Source organism: Pangasianodon hypophthalmus, chromosome 29 (genome assembly GCF_027358585.1).
Source record: "Pangasianodon hypophthalmus isolate fPanHyp1 chromosome 29, fPanHyp1.pri, whole genome shotgun sequence".
NCBI classification, from domain to species: Eukaryota; Metazoa; Chordata; class Actinopteri; order Siluriformes; family Pangasiidae; genus Pangasianodon; species Pangasianodon hypophthalmus.
Window position 1 is genome coordinate 10,878,120 of NC_069738.1, and position 18,170 is coordinate 10,896,289.

General features: G+C 37.0%; 1 protein-coding gene across 1 annotated transcript; it reads left to right on the forward strand.

Moving 5' to 3' along the window:
* The first annotated feature begins 3,291 nt into the window (after positions 1 to 3,291).
* Positions 3,292 to 8,632, forward strand: LOC113543745 (schlafen-like protein 1). Its single transcript, XM_026942168.3, has 3 exons — positions 3,292 to 3,514; positions 5,291 to 5,697; positions 8,181 to 8,632. Exons 1-3 carry the CDS (start codon positions 3,292 to 3,294, stop codon positions 8,622 to 8,624), a joined length of 1,074 nt encoding a protein of 357 aa, XP_026797969.3. The 3' UTR covers positions 8,625 to 8,632.
* The last annotated feature ends 9,538 nt before the right edge of the window (positions 8,633 to 18,170 follow it).

The window sequence follows — 18,170 nt, forward strand, 5'->3', positions numbered from 1 at the left end:
CACTTACTGTCCACTTTATTAGAAACTCCTGTACACATTCATGCAGTTCATTCATCTATCAGCCAATCATGTGGCAGCAGTGCAATGCAAAAAAAAATCATGCAGATACATACAGGTCAAGAGCTTCAGTTAATGTTCACATCAAACATCAGAATGAAGAAAAAGTGTGATCTGTGTAACTTTGATCGTGGCATGGTTGTTGGTACCAGATGGACTGGTTTGAGTTTTTCAGAAACTGCTGATCTCCTGGGATTCTAACACACAACAGTCTCTAGAGTTTACACAGAATGGTGCAAAAAACAAAATAACATCCTGTGTGTGGAGGGTCTACAGGCTGAAACACCTTGCTGATGAGAAAGATCAGAGGAAAATGAAATATTTACATGAATTTCAGAGTTTCTTAGTATTTGATATGTCTCCTTTTTGCTTTAATGACCGTGTGCACTTGAGCTGGCACGGACTCCACAAGTTTGTGCAAAACCTTATGATCCATTTTATATCAAATCCATTGGAGTGTTGTCTGAACACATGCTTCAATAGAAGAGAATAGACATGAGGAAAATCTGTCCTTTTGTACAAAGCAGTTAACATGGTCTATATCACACATTTGCTTACATTTAAATAGGGATGTAGAAATAGAGCCGAATCTTGTGTATTAAATATTCAAGATATTGAACATTTATTTTCTTTGTTTTAAATATTTCCAAATTCTAAAACCTTTGGCATATTTCCAAATTAAAAAACAAACAAACCAGATTTTCAGTGTGGTCTCAGACTTTTGGACCCCACTGTACATAGGACATGTACATGTGTAGGACAGGTAAGGTTCAAAATATATGTTATCAGATGATGTTTTTAACACTGATATAACTGAAATGTGAATAAAACATGTTTTTAAGTTAACTAACAGCTTAAGTTAACTAACAACTTACAGCTGAATGACCAGTTTTCAGTATGCCTTGTTTGTTGGATTTGGTGTCAAAATGATACCAAAATATGTTTCTATTATTTTCTGGCAAATATCCATTCTATGGTAAAGCCATTAAACTTGCAATATGCAGACATTTTGCTTTAATGATCAAATGTAATCAGTATAAATACAGCAGCTGACAGTGGCCTTGACTGGATGAATATATTTAATTTTCTGAAAAATATTTATCTAAAATTAGTGTGAAACTCTGGCCTTTCACATAAACCAAAGATGGAGCAGCTCTTTTCCCTTGAGCTCCTGCCCCATCAAGCCCCCTCCCTTTTTTTTACTTGAATCTGGTATTGGCTTATACCTAGAGCTCTGACATTAGTAAGACTGGAAATATCATTTTTATATGATCTTATACCACAGCACTGCTGAATTATCTGATTAGCTGAAGTTTTCTGTAAGGAGATGGTTATTTAACATTAATGGAAGAAGTCTCCAGTGTCAGTGGGCAGGAAGTTTTCTGCCCTGGTTGAGTCTTCAGGACATTGTACTTTCCAGTTTCTCAGTAACACTACAAGTTGTATTTTTTTTGTCTTATTAACTTCAAGAGAGAGAAAAAAGACAGGATAATGAAGGATTGACTGTTTAAAGGAGCCAGAATGTAAGCGATAACCGGAACTACATTGTCTCACACACTTTCCACAACATTAAATCTAACTATAAATGGATAAAAGAACAACATGTTCATTAATATATTTAAAAATGGTATTCACTGACAAATTGCTGTGGTTTAAACTGTGGTATAAAACACTTCAGGACATGCTCTTATTGGAAAATAATCAATTTCAGGATGATGATAACAGCACGCATTGACATGTTTTATTCCCTATTATACCTTATCTTGTCCTTATTCTTTTTGGAATGTATGGTGTCATAATTAATATCTCTCACAATAGGTTGCTCTCTTTAGCATAGATGTGAAAATATCTGTGCATGTGGAAAGAGTGAAAGCAGGAGGGAAAGTGAGAGAAACTGAGAAACAGGGGAAGAGCAAATTTAGACCCACAAGGATTTTTCCAGTCGGATGTGCTATATAGGTATATTCTCCACATTTAATACACACACACATATATATATATGTATATATATATATATATATATATATATATATATATATATATATATATATATATATATATGTTCAGTTATTGAGATTCATCTTCTAGCTCAGGAAACAGTATTATACTGTGTATAAGGAAAAAGGAAATAAGGTTTGGGCTGAATAGAGGATGCTGAAATACTAGGAAAAACTTTTCTTGAGTATGTTGTGTGTGGTCTATGCAGAACAGACTAACCAGGTTGGCAAAACTGATTTCACATCAAAAGCCAGTTTCTGAAGCATAAACAGATGCTTACGACCTCAAGAAATGCTTAAATTAAACATTCAGAAAAATTGTTGTGGGTCCATAAAGCCTCTCTTCTTCCATTAGCTCCTCTTTCATGCTTTTTTCTCATCTACAGACACCAACCTAAGGGCCACACACAGAGGTAGAGAAAGATGGATTATGAAAACATTGAGAATTGTGCCAAGGTTATAGTATCTGCTGCAGATCCAGTGGAAACATCTAAAACCCCCAGTGTCGCCAGCAACCTTGGACCAGAAGAGAAAATGGAAGAAGACATGCACTTTACAGTTTCAGCATCTTCAGTCATTCATGAAGACGCTGATCCAACACACATACCGGGCTTTGCAACCTTGCCCTCTGTTTCAATCTTCTCGCCATCAAGCTCCTCTGCTCCTATAACTACACCGCAGTGGAACCAGCATCCATCATCATGTAGCTCACATCCAGATCCAGACGGCCAATCTGTGAATCTTTGGAATAATTTTAGCGGAGCTAAAGTGGAGCAGACTGGGGAAGCTTCAGGAGGATGTGAGAAGGTGCAACAACAGGAGGACAGAAGCCCAAAAAATCGATCTGTCCACAGAAGGACAGCCAAGCTAAGACATGTACTTCCATTTCTATTACGTTCTCAGTCACAGTCCTTGATACAATTTTTTATTTAATTTTTACTTTAATTTAATACACCCGATTTGATTAGTCATAATGTGAAAATTGTATATTGTGTATATGATTATAGTTGCAATAACATTCTAAATAGAAAATGTATTAAAAAGTCAGTGAATTGCACAATATTTCTGCAGATGTCTGCCCATTATGTCTTGACTACTCTTTATACGTTTATTCCAAACTTTTGAGAATACATAAGTGTCTGCCTTATATTCTGTGCATTGCATATGTAGATGATGCTAATGAGGCAATGCAGACAATGACAATGATTAGACTATATTCTAACCTAAAGCTGTTGTCATGCTAATGATGATGATGATGATGATGATAATGAGGACAATTATCCTCATTTCATCTACATCAGAAAACAGAACAGGCTGTGAGAGCAGCAGATTTTGTCCTGTTTTTGTAACTCAGTCCGACAGTGCAATCAGCCAGCAGAAGAACAGGGGTGGAGAGAGACTCTTCTATGGAGCCTACATTGGCAGTGAGACACGAAACATGGAATTCAAGAGAGGTGGAGGTGAGGGGCACATTTAGCTCATTTTGGCTCACTGAAAAACTTTTCATGTCAATAATTTTTCTCTTTTTCTTAATTAACAAGTAGCCGTCCTGTTCAAAATGGTCCTGTTCAATTTACACTAATCACAGTAATACAGCTGCAGTGTTACAAAAATCACACTTATTTAACAGAACATTGAAAGTTCAGGCAAGATGACCTCCTAATGACCTCCACTTCACACCTGAGCACACATACACATGCCAAGAGTAGGATCCCAAAGCATGTAAAGGGATTTTAAGTGTCCATTACCATAAATATTGCTTATTTTGTTAATAACTGCGATAAAGGTAATATATTGCATATTTCTATTAAACAACATTATTAGGACATGAGGTTTCCAAGCTGCTGTGAGTCATCCATTAAATTGTGTAACAGCAATTCACAGTCAAAGCTGTCAGGTCTGATTTGGCAGTAGTTCTGTATACCTACATCCAGAGCCAGGGGGTCCATGATTTATTTATTTTTATTTAGTTACAGCAATGAAAATCCCAAACTACCATTATCAAAGTTATTATATTTATTACTGGGCTCTTACCCTGTTTGCCTGGATTTACTACAACCCTTAATAAGTCAAAAACAAGTAGGCCTGTAATCCAACGTGAATCTAAAAACTTGAATCTAATAATAATTTTAATAAAAATGTGTCCTGTGGGGGAAAGGCTCAGGAATAAAAAAAAAAAAACTGTACGGCTCTAATAAATAGCCAAAATAACATTCATAAAATAAATCCATAAAGAGCTGCTCCATGGAATCAAGTTAACAGTTAAAGGGTTTCATAGCTGCAATAAGTTTAAGAACCCTTGGCATACATCATACACCAGCTCAGATGGATTAGACATCATAACAACCCACTGTAGGCACAAAATAAGTCTGACTGCATGGTGACAGGCAAGAACAAGGAGCCAATCAGGGGAATAAGATGGTAAGCGAGTCCAATAATAGATATAATATAGTATAAAACTGTACGCCAAACAGGGGAGTGAGAGAGTGAGAGTCCAATCTAACACTATACTAAAATACAAAATGATTCAGGAGTTGCTGAAAAGGTAAGGCATTTAATTTTCTTTAATTGAGTGGAAAGTTAGTAAATGAGCCAATTTATCCTCGTATAGAATTTGTATAATTATCCAATCGTGAAGTTGCTTGATTTGTTCTTTGTATTTTTGCACTCTTCACAATTGAGAGCAAGCTGATCAAGGCTTGACCTGAGTGCATGCATTATATTATTTTATCTGTGTCCATGTTAATAATATCATGCCAGTTGCATTTGAAAGGCCAAAGAAAATAAATCAGATTACAAATTGCATAGATGAGATAAGAAAATACACAGAGAACACAGATTGAGAAATAAAAACATGAACACATCAGAAGAAGCAGATCTGGCTAGCACACTATCATCCGCCTTAAAGCTGCATCAAGCACCGCAGAGATGAGTCAAGTCGCCCCGCAGTCCTGCTTGAACAGTGCACAGCGTAGGTAGAAGGGAGCAGGACAGCTCATGTTATGCAAGGTTCTTCTGAGTAGCTCGCAATAGCCTCTACCAGAGAGGGCAAATCTTTCATCCTGTAGATTTAAATACTTAAATTTAGCCTGGGCATCTTTCACTCAATGGTGTCAATAGGACACACATTGCTAAGTAGAGAGCAACACTAGAAAGCTTACTTTAGAAAGAATGACCAAGCAGAATAAACATGAGAGTTTGTTCAAGAAAGTCATATCTCCTTATCTTTTTTTTAGGCGAGTACCTGCGTTCTTTGTTCCAGTCGCACCTTCGCCGATATGCCTGTGCCTTCCTGAATAGCGGCGGTGGAACTCTGCTCATAGGGGTGGATGATGATGGCATTGTACGAGGCATAAGCTGCAATCATAGGCAGGAGGACCAACTGCGGCTGGTGGTTGACTCCATCTTGAAGTTCTTCCATCCTCCACTCCTCCCTCATAGCTACAGCTTGACATTTGTGCCAGTGGTGAAACCAGGTCCTGAAGGAAACAATTTGAAGGTGCTGCGGCTCACCCTGCGACCCCCCTCCAGCGTGTCTCTGCCCATCTTGTACCAAACCGACCAAGGAAAAGTCTTTCTTAGGAGGGATGGCAGTGTGGAGGGCCCACTTAGTGCCAGTGTTATACAAGAATGGGCGAGACAGGTGGGCACAGCACCCTCCATGTTGTTTTTCTGTACTCTAACACACAAATTATGGCTATGAGGTTGACTATAATGGGTGCACTGTTTTTGAATAACATACTAATTATACACAGTCTCAGCTAAGAATGAGTACTTATGAGGACAAATGACCATAACTACTTGTAGTGGTATGCTTGATGAACATTCCATTTTTTCTCCACATGATCCTTCTTTCATTGGTTTATATCAAATCCATTGGAGTGCTGTCTGAATACATGCTTCATTTCATATATATATATATATATATATATATATATATATATATATATATATATATATATATATATATATCATATCTAATCTCTTGAAATGAAGCATGTGTTCAGACAACACTCCGATGGATTTGATATAAACCAATGAAAGAAGGATCATGTGGTTCACATAAGCACTGTGACTTCTTTGTGGTTCACCAAATATAGATGTTTTCAAATTAAAGCTGACATTTTTTTATGGTTGATTTTTATAGTTGGTCATGCATACACATTATGCCATTATTTAATATTTCATTATATAAAAGATTTTTATGTGGTCAGATAATCGGTGAGTTGCATTCAACATTTCATTTCTAAAAAAAAAAATTTTTTTAAAGTCAATGACATTGAAATGGAAATTTTTTCAGGGAAAACCCAAGTAAGCTAAAGGTGATACCTTATCATAATACCCCATTCACTATTACTAGAGTATTACAAGTCTAGGAAATCCTACACAAATTCCGTATGATTGAAGTTGTAGACAAATTTTAATCCAATGCTGTATACAAACCTATGAATCATGAATCATCATCTGTATCTACATACTGTATATCTGTATCTGTTTAGTGCAGTAACTATCCGTATATGTATTTGGCCTACACCAGAAGTGGGTGTGGCCTAACATGGAAGGTTTTTTTTTTTGTTAAATATGAACCAGAACCACTGGAAAATACTGCCAATCTCAGCTATATCACTTGAGTTTAATGAAGAATGAGTTTTTTTAATAAATTGCCACATCACGATAGAATTAAAGCCTATACCTAAGAGCTTTATCTAGATAACCTGCTTCACAGCAGATTACAAGGCGATAAACAGTTTTACACTTTTACAATTTCTTTTATGTAGGAGTATGTAGAGGTTTTGGATCTTTTGATGATTTTGAGATCATGATTTCACAGTGGGTCTAAGGGTAAAGCAACAAAAAAACGGAGGTCTATGTGCAAATTTGACTCGAGAATGCTATCGGTATACTAACAGCACTGATACTGCTGACTATTACGTAAATATGTATAGTCACAAATTTGGATAGATTTGGACTTCCTGCTGCATTTTTTTTTACATGTGTTTAACCTCCATAGAAATTCATCAATATAATCATTCAATATAATCACTCTATTCAAACATTCAGTTTAATTACATAGTAGTCAGTAGTATCAGTGCTGTTACGATACTAAGAGCATTTTCAGTTAAATTTCCATAACTTCACACTTTCACTTTCTTGCATCTCACAGCTGGTTTAAACACTGGTTACATTTAAAGGACAAAGAACTGGCCTTTAGTAGCCACAACTGAGTTTTTTTTTTTTTTTTTTAAATTGTTATGCATAAAATAATTCACCTCACTGGATAGTTAGTATTTGGGTAAAGTACCCTATTTATGTTGAAATGTGGTGACATAAATCATGAACATCCACAAAACTGGGTTGTAAGAAATGAGACTGCTCTACAAGTCAGGAAAATGATGGATAATAATGGATTTTTAATGTCACACCCACTTTTGTGCTGTACCCCACATGTAATTTCTGACCACAAAGCAGGCACAAGCATATTAATACCCGCTTTACTGGCATTGAAATTCTTTTGTCAAGTTAAGGAGCATGAACAACATAATGCATATAACACAACTTGTCATCTTGTGTATAAAATAACAGTACGTTAAGCCAGTAATTGACTTTGCAATTAATTATGGAAATGGTGGACTATATATGTATATATATATATATATATATATATATGTATATATATATATATATATACGTATATAGTCCACCATTTCCATAATTTATATATTTATAATATATATATATATATATATATATATGCATAAAAATCACAGTGACAAGTCAGTGACACTGAAATGGAAATTTCTTGAGGGAGAACCCAAGTCAGCTAAAGGTAATACTTTTATCCTACAACGTACTGTATTTAGGAATTACGGTAAGTGAATGGAGTATTATGAAGTATTACTAGAGTATTACAAGTCTAGGAAATCCTACACAAATTCTGTATGATTGAAGTTGCAGATAAATTTTAATCAAATGCTGTATACAAACCTATGAATCATGTCATGTTCAACTGCAGGTATTCAAAGTACATGGAGATAATTATTAATGAGTGCTTGTTAGATGGTATATTTTTTTCTTGTCCAGTCACATCATCTTTAATGGAATGACAGAACGCCTGTTGTTTTGTAGAAATGGGGCAAGAAAGTGATGCATCTCCAGCAGCTTGTGGAGACCCTGCTGGCTGAGCGGAGACTCCTCCTTCAAGAGATTCACCACCAGAAAATGGTCATTTCTTCCCTGCAGAACGCACATGGATGTTTAACCACAGACTCGCAACATCCCCAACCTGTAATCTTTAGTGAACGACTAGACAAGTTTTGCTCTCAGACAGCAGCGATGCCCTCTGATGCCAGGAGATGTCAGTGTCCTCTGACCAGTCTTGCGCCTTCTGAAGTGCTGGTGTCCTCCTCTACCCAAATGGCACCAGAGTGCGCCACGATGCTATCTACCTCCTCCAATTTCAGTGCCCAAACCTTGCTGAACGCGTGTCCAGGACTTCTTCAATGCCAGCAGAGAGAAGGGCAGGCACAGGAAGTACATGTGTCAGCCTGCAGCATCTGCATTGTCATGTGATCAGACATTCCACTGGCTTGTCATTCGGCTGTTTAATAAAGCACTGAGCGATTTACTGATATCATGGTCCACTTTTAATTCTCATGTTGGCAAAAACATAACCTCTGCAGATATTTACCGTTAGCAGTTATTTGCCAGACACTGTTATTCAGAGCAACATACAAAACTGTTGAACAGTATACAGTACCTAGCTAATCTGCAAGCATTCATTAAAGAAATAAATTCTGATATTGAGCTTAAATCTACTTTTTTTTTTTTTTGGCAAAATATCAGCTTGAGCTCGAAGTTCAAGCACCACCGTCTGACAGATTATTATATCCACAATCTGCCACCTGTTTTGGAAATTGGCCCCTGTAAAGTCCTAACAAAAAAAAAAAAAATAGCTGTAAGTGTAGAAGATGTGTGGTTGGTCACCTTATGCAAATCTGGCAAATATTCTTTACAGGAGAGCATACAGAATTAACAAAAACATTACCATCATTATTTTATTAAGCTGACAATTCAAAATAGCAATTTAAAAGCATAATAAAAGTTGCATACATCCAGTGCTCACATTATAATTTCACGACCTTGATCAAGTCCACATATAAATAAAATAAATCTTTTTCATGGCCCATCCAGGCACATGCTACAAATCTCCCCAGCAGCTATAATGTGTTTCACCTCTGGCTAAGCATGACATCTCTGCTGCTATATTTCAAGCTCATCATGCAAAATAATGGATGTGCTCGATCAAGTGTGATTATATAAATAAGGATAATTCAGGAAATATATTGGCAATGTACTGCACTCCTAATGGATGTTTATTTCAACGGTTGCCATTTTCTAATTTATATATCATCATATTAGCCTTTCTTTTTATTTTTTTATTATTAAATAGTCTCTCGCATTTTTTTCTTTTTTTTTTTTAACATTATGTTACACTTGACAGCAAAGAATGTCCTTCTTCAGTCTGTATATTCAATCCCCAGATTTTTTTCCAGTGTAGCCTATCTGTTCAGGCCGCCTAGTGGTGTAGACGCTGGTGTCTACAATCTGACTATTTTGCAAAATAGCTTTAGTATAAAGAAAATAGCAACAATATCAACAAAAGCTGCATATCAATTTATAAGTAGTAAGTTATCTATCTGTATATGAAATTTGAGCTTTCTCTGTCACTTTATTGTGGAGTACTCAATAACTGAACAGATGTGTCACAGTTTTGTACTATTAAGGAAACATTAAGAAGACGGATCAGTTCAATATGTAGTAGATTGACTATTGAGGGAGGATGTGAGGGCTTGCTGTCTTCCCATTAAAAAGCCAATTAAATATATTCTTCTGATTCAATCCATATTTCAGATTTACCCACCATGGAACTTTTTGGATTTGAGGTTTAATAACCTGCACTGATGTGAGTGAAAGATTCATTCGTTCATCTTTAGCCTCTATTCTGGTCAGGGTAGCAGTAGATCCAGAAGCTATCCCAGGGACACTCTGAATGGGACGCCAGTCCATCTTAGAGAACCGTGCAAATACACATTCACACACTCATTCATATCTATGGCAATTTATCATAGCCAATCCAAAACAAACTACTCACCTAACATTGGCTAGCTACCTAAAATATAATGTAGAGGACACAACAATAATGTCTGGCCATTTACAATATTTGTTTTTTTATACTCAGTCTGACTATTTTGTTATTTAATCTGTGTATTTTGTTCTAAAGCCGGTCATAAAAGTTTAACCCAAGCTGGATCAGGTGATCAGGTGACTTATGACTAATAAACAAATGCTACTGGAGTTTTAATTATGCTACGTCTCATTAATTAGGCCATTACATTAGTTAGCTAGCTAACTGATTTATATGCGTTTTACCTGTACTGCCCTGTATTTTATATACTGTCTTTTATTTTATGCACTTGATTTTTCAAATCAGCAGTCAAACTAATGTGATTAATATAAAATATCAAAATATCTAAGCAGAGGCAAACTGCCATAAGTCACTCTCATCACAGGATGCGGCTATGAAAACTCTATTATCCTGCTGACGCCGGGTATTGTAGCCTATCGTATTATTTGATTTGTTGATTTCTGAAGGGAACTGTAGGCCTGCATGCAAATGCCTGGTTGCTGTTTGATCAGATTGGCTGTAGAGTGAATGATATTGTCAGGTGTGAGTTGACCACAGCAGCTGTGCACATATGAGAATCTAGCTGAGATTGTATGTTCTATTGTTAGAGAGAATATATCAGTAATAAGTCCGTTTTCATTCAGGTGGCAAAATAAACTACATATCAGCAGGTCAAATTGAGAAATGACTTGTATTTTCCAGAACTAAAATTTAACCTATTCATGGTTAGTAAGGGTTGGCCTACTTTCATGAATACTGATTATTTTTAAAGATGTCAGTTCATCAGTTAACATCAATAGCTGAAACAGACTACTACTACTACTACTACTACTACTAATAATAATAAGAAGAAGAAGAAAAAATTATGATGATGATGATGGTCATCATCATCATCATCATCATCATCACTATAATCAAACAGTATCATTTTGGAATAATAGCCTATGTCTTATAGCATAAGGAATACTTCTGATGAATAACTTAAATATGTTTATTAATATTATTATTATTATTATTATTACTATTATTATTATTGGTAGTAGTAGTAGTAGTATTAAAAATATAGCTTTTAATACATAAATTAGGCCTACTTAATATATAAATTACTCTAGACTCTATTAAGAACTTTATTAGGAGCACTTGTATACTTACACGCTTTTCCAATCTTCAGCTGTCCAGTTTTGCTGAGCCTGCGCACACTATAGCCTCAAATTCCTGTACTTGGCTGAGAGTAATGGAACCCTATGTGATCTTATGTAGCGCATCTGCCTCAAGCTTTGATGTGTTGTGTATTCGGGGATGCTTTTCTGCACACCACATTTGTAAAGAGTTGTTATTTGAATTATTGTAGTCTTCCTAACCAGTCTCCACTGACCTCTCTAATCAACAAGGCATTGTGCCATTCTTTGAAAAAAGTCTAGAAACTGTTGTACATGAAAATGACAGGAAATCATTTTCTGAAATGGTTTCTGAAATATTCAAACCAGCCAATTTGGCTCCAACAACTATGCTGCAAAGTCACTGAGATCATTCTACTGTTTAATGTGAGCATTAACTGAAGCTCATGATCTCATGATCTATAACTGCATGGTGAGCGAGGGTACAGGTGTTCCTATTAAAGAGGCCGGTCAGCGTTTATGTTAATACGGTGACAATAAAGTTGACAGATGATGTCATATTTACCACCAGGGGGCAGTAAAGCACCATGTTGAATTTCCCTTTCTCGTGTGAACGTTTGGGAGTCTGTTGTTTGTGGGTGGAGGCAGTACCCACTCAGTTGTTAGTCACAGTGTGTGTGCACATGTTTCTATGTGTGTTACTTTGGATGTGTTTGTGTAGGTCTGTTGCTTACATCATATCCAGGTGTCCTAACATGTTGTTGGGAATCAGACGGCTGTTTTCTAGCACCGTGTGTGTGTGTGTGTGTGTGTGTGTGTTGCTACTCAACTTTACAGGTTGAAAGACACATTAGTCATGTCTGTCTACCTTGAGTGTGAAGTCACTTGCTGTTATAGTTTCTGTATTACAGATGTGATAAACCATCAGGACATAATACTATGATAAGAGAATCTAAAATTACCCATTATTTTCAAGTACAACACAATTCTTTGGTAAAAGTTGTTTAAAGCCTACTATTTGAAGAATTTGAAGGTGAAATTCAGAAAGCTATTTTGACAATGTTTTGGTAAAGTATTGAAGGTTAAGAGTGACCTTTTTATAACATTCTAGCAGCTTTCCTACCCAAATAATGCAATACTTGCAATGTTGTAACAGTGTTCTATGTGAACATAGGTCAACTTTATTTAAAGAGAAGCAGTAAGAAATAGTGTGACATACCAAAAACCAAAAACGGATTTGTACATTTATGTAGCAAGAACGATTTCCTCCTCCTACTTCCATACTCTGTCTGATTGTGATATTATTAGGTTAGCATTTATGTGTTTTGAGGTTAAGAGACCACTTCACTGACTTTAATTGCATTCACTCTGGTTAGGAGTGCCTAAACATAATACATAATATTTCACATAGATGAATCAATGGATTTCTATCCGGAATCTCCAAGTGTTCAATTAAGTCCTTGATTTTATATAACATACATAAGGCATTTTTGTGATTGCTTGTGACTTGTACAAGAGTTGTCTTTATTTATATGCAGTGGTGTGTCTCTGCTATTTTCAACCCTTTGTGGTTACTGCTTCGCTATGATAATGTATCCTGTTCTGTTGCAGCAAACATCTGCAAGACCTTCTCCTTTTCCTTTTCTTAAACTGTTTATGTATCTGACCAACTGATTGGACACATCGAAATGGTACACACATATCAGCATCATACATGTGTATGTGTGCTGACTATGTAACTTCTGAGCCAGTGTATAAAATATACTACACTATACTGTACACTTGTGGTGTTTGGACAAACATGGATGTGTACATGCGGTGTGTGTCGGTGAGAGAGAAAAAGGAGTTCGCATACCTAGAATAACACTCTTATAATGCATTTCATGTGTTTTTGATGTCTTGGTGGTTTTCTTCCTGTGTATTCACACTTGACCACAATGCCGCAAGTTCGCATTGAGTGTTTGCACAATAAAAAAACATCCTGAAATTCACAGAACGCAGTGCTTGAGAGCACTATTATTAGTATCAAATGGTAGAGAATGTCTCAAGATCTGTTTTTCCATGGATAGGAGACCTGTCTCAACTGTTATTTATGACTCTGAGTAATGCAGCTGTGTCTCTCTGGGTACTACATTGCAATAGGACCTGATTCAGCATGAGTACTACTAGCACTGCAAAATTCCACTCTCTGTCATTGGCTTGCTCCATGAGTCATCGCTTCACTAGGTGTGAAGAGTGTAATACCTGTGTGTTGGTGTACCCCGGACTTGTATGTAATGTCTGGTGGTGATTTTTTTTTCAGTGAGGGTGGTTATAATACCACCAGACATCCAGTGTGTATGTGTAGTGTAACTGACTTCCTGTGTACCCATTAGCGAATGGAGACGTACCTAACATGAGGCAGTGGATGACTCATCGTGGCACTTGTGCCTTCTGCCACATCACGAACCTTCAGTATCTACTTGCATTTGCTGGTGTTTCAGGCCTGTTTCTTGCAGCAGGGACTACACCGGAGCTGTGGTGTCTTGACTACTGAGAATCTAAGATCGTTCTCATCTAAAGTGCACCTCCCTGTAGTCATTTCAATACAGTTCAGTTGACTCTGAACAATTTTTATGTTTAGTTATATTGCATAACCACCATTTTGTCATGCAGCACAACTGTTTTTCTTCAAAACATTGTCTCAAACATCATAGGGCCCCAGTAGGTGGCAACTTCTATTGCTTAATCAGACACAAGGTGTAAAATCTTTGATGTTATTCTTAATACAAAGCAACATTTTTCAGTCTCTTCCTCAAATTTGACTACTACACTGCAATTTATATTACATATAATACTACATAATGTATATCTAAAAGTAAAGCCAAGCCCTGGGAATAACTGCAGAGTATGCTAGTATTAAATGTTGAGGAAGGATGCTGGTATAGTTGAGCTAGCAGGGCTAAGATCCTTTCTTTCAAATATAGAAAGATATTAAAGGCTTTTTTGCTGGTAACAAATGTTAGACTTTTGTGGAACCAAGCCCAACAGCACCACCAATTGTTGGAAGATAAATATACAGAATGCTATGAAGAAGTGAGGCTGGGGCTGATTTCTTTCTAGCCTTGACTGTAGATTCACATAGCCTATCAATGACAGTCGTTTCAGGTGATTACACAGAGTGACACGCCCCCTTAGAGCTGATATTTTTCAGTCCACTTTGCTGAGACACGTCATACAATACTAGGTGTAATGAACGCGAACAATTACAACTTTTATATTTTTCCATAAAATTATTTTTGTTGGAGGAAACTAAAAATAGATAGACTAAACACACATTATCTGTTCGAAGTACAAATTATACAAATGAATGGATGACAACCATAGGTTTAGTGGGGGGTTTTGTTTGAATGAAAGGATTTAAGTGCGTATGAAGTAGTTTGCCCCACATCATTCTTATTATGCTACATGATATAATGCATTGCTCACGCTTAATAGTTTCTAATCTCCTTGATAAGACCAAAATATATACAACTTTTCAACTTCATATATACATTTTTATACATTTATTTACATTTTAGTACAAAACGTCTCATATATACGGTACACAGTGGCATGTAAATAATGTTAAAAATGGGATAGAAGGGCTGATAGAACTTTATAATTCCAAGGTCTCATTGTACATTTGTCATTTTTAAATTAAAATTTGGTACTGCTGTACAAAACTCCTACAGACCTACAGCTACCGCTGATCACCTTATTATTAGCTTCCGCTGAGACTGGGGAATATTACCTATAAAAGTAAAACCTCAGCATAACACATACTGTCAAGCATTAAGTCTCATTGCCTGAACCAAACCATTACATTCTACTTCCTCGTTTCTTGTATTTTGGTTTTTGAATAACTTTCTTTGTACAAAATTGTTTGCACTGGATTTTGGATAGATTCTAGCTCATGAACCTACAAAATACCATCTCCTATATTCTGCCTCCCAACATTCTGTGTCCTATATTTTGTTTTAGGATGCATTTTTTTTTGTTTTCATTACCTACTGCATGAAACTAGCTAGTTAAATGAGATTTGCTCAATACTGCAATAAGACAATCAATGTCAAAGTCACTCGGCTCCGTTGTTGGACTGTTTGACCTTTTTTTAACCCTAATTTTCTCCCAATTTGGTTATTTGCCAATTCCCACCCACTAGCTAGCTCTCCTCTCTCAACTTTAAAGGGTAAACACTAGCATTTTCTTTCTCTGAGACATGTGAAGTCGGCCATCACGTGTTTTCAAACTGATGCTCATGCTATGCCACAGGGCACCTGAACACACTCTGAGGAAAGTGCTAACTGCCCTTTTAATGAATACTTAAGCTCACAGATGGCCACGATTGGCTTGTTCTGATTGACAGGGAAAAGAGTAACGCCATCCCTCCATCCGAGAGCATGACCGGTTTTGCTCTTTTGGACTACCACAGATTGCTGTCTCAGGACATGGCCCTTATAACAACTGCATTTTTGTGTTCAATCCCTTTACAATAACACCTTGTTGTGGTCCACTGAAGCTACATAACATTACTTTTTCCATCATTGATAAGAGTTGAACATAAATATTTTCTCTTGGAGTTTGATTTTCATACATATATGTCACCAGAACCAGGTATGCATTCAGAAACGCCTCTAAAACGAAAATTTTTCTGAAGTAACCTTCCCATCGATTTGGAAAATCTCTATTTCTGAGAGTTCAAAATAGTCAGGCATGGTGCTGTGTTTGCTAGCCTCTGGCTCTCCGGTACAGAATGAACTTTTCTCTCAGTCCAATGCTATTTATCAATGTTCTCTGAATTCATGAAGGAATTAATAAATCAAAGTTAATGGGAAAATCTGCGAAAGTCAAATCATTTGGATTTATGGTGCAAAGATTAACTTGTACATGTCAGTCAGTAATTCGTTCCATATACTCGTTTTTCTTAGTATTCTCAATTCATTGAGAATATTGAGGCTAAAATGTTTGAATAATTTTTCAATAAGCATCTGCAGACAAACTACGTCATGTGGAATAAATTGAGTGCAGGATACGTGTACTGTAATGACACACCGCATTACGTACACAGATCATATGCACACACATACGCACATCCACTCACAGTCACACATTCCCATTTTAGCCCTACAGCTCCTGACTGACTAACCCCACCTCTGACTAAGCATGCATTTTAATCACACAGTTATTTTGTTTCAGGGGAAGTGTTTGTTTCACAGACAATGTACGGCACTTAACATAAATGACTCACAGCATCGCAAATTGTTTCTGCGCAGATGAATTCTGATGAAAGACTTAATCGTGCTCAATTGCCAAAGCAGTCAGGTTGTGCATTGATGCTTATATTACACTTGTAATGCTTTGCTTTGACCTCTCACTAATCTCTCTTCTACAAAGTTGTCTTATTTATCTTTGCACATGTGTAATGAGACTTTTCAAAAGGACATTGCTCTGTTTGCAATTAGCATCTGTACACCATGTGTGTGTGTCTGGGGTCCTAAACCATGGTGTACAGTCTGTGCAGTTTCTGTAGAATAGTGAAAAGTACTCATCGTGTGTAAAGTGAATATCTGGGAATGTATAGATGTCTGTTTATTTTGCATTCATATGGAAGGGTCAGTCAAACCTTTTACATTCAGGTTGGGTTCAATTCAAATTCAATTCAGTCGTAGAGGACAGCGGCAAGGAAAAATTTCCTGACTCCATGAATCCTTGAGAGGAACCAGACTGAAAAATGAACCTCCTCTGGGTGACACCGGATATTGGGATTATTAATCATTACTGTTCCACAATTACTGTATATTCTATAAAGTCCATCCATCCATTCATCCATCCATTTTCTGAACCGCTTATCCTACACAGGGTCGTGGGGAGCCTGGAGCCTGTCCCAGGGGACTCGGGGTACAAGGTGGATGGGGTGCCAACCCATTGCAGGGCACAATCATACACTCTGTCACACACTACAGACAATTTGGAAATGCCAATCAGCCTACATCAAATGTCTTTGCACTGGGGGAGGAAATCAGAGTACCTAGAGGAAAGTCCCGAAGCACAGGTAGAACATGCAAACTCCACGCAAACAGTGCAGAGGCGGGATTCGAACCCCCAGCCCCGGAGGTGCTAACCACTAAGCCACCCCGTGCCTCTATTCTATAAAGTCAACAAACAGTACTAAATGTTTCGAAAGGGTATTCGGCATCAAATGAGCATCATAGTGATAAGGATTACAGCAGTAGTTCTTGGGTACAAGTCTACAGTTTCCACATGAGATTATGCATTGAAGCAAGGGTGAGACTTGGGTGCAAACTGTTTTGGAGAAATGCAATATCTACAGTATGAGTGTGAGACCATCCACAGCAGAAGCAGGTGAGTCACAAGTGCAGAAAGCTCCAAGCAGAAGAAGTATCAGGATGAATCAAGCAGGTCCAGAGGGCGAGAGGAGCAGTAGACGTGCATCAGGATCAAGCGCTGACATCACATCAGGCAGCAGCAGACATTTTTTAAAATAAATTGGTCTAATGTTCACGTCCGTGTTCCTCTTCATATGATTAAAACATTTTTTTGTTTTCTAAATACACAAGTTAACACAAAGTAAGCTTTTTTGACCTTGACTGATTTCTGGCCTCTGTCTAAAGGTTAGGACAAAATGCTTAGTGAACAAATGTTTACACAAACCACTGAGACATCATTTGACATTTTAAAATTCCTGAAAGAACACTCAGAAGATAGAAGTTATTTATGGTATGTGTGAGTCCCGTTGTCTTAACTTGTGTCACACATGCCTGTCTGTTGTCA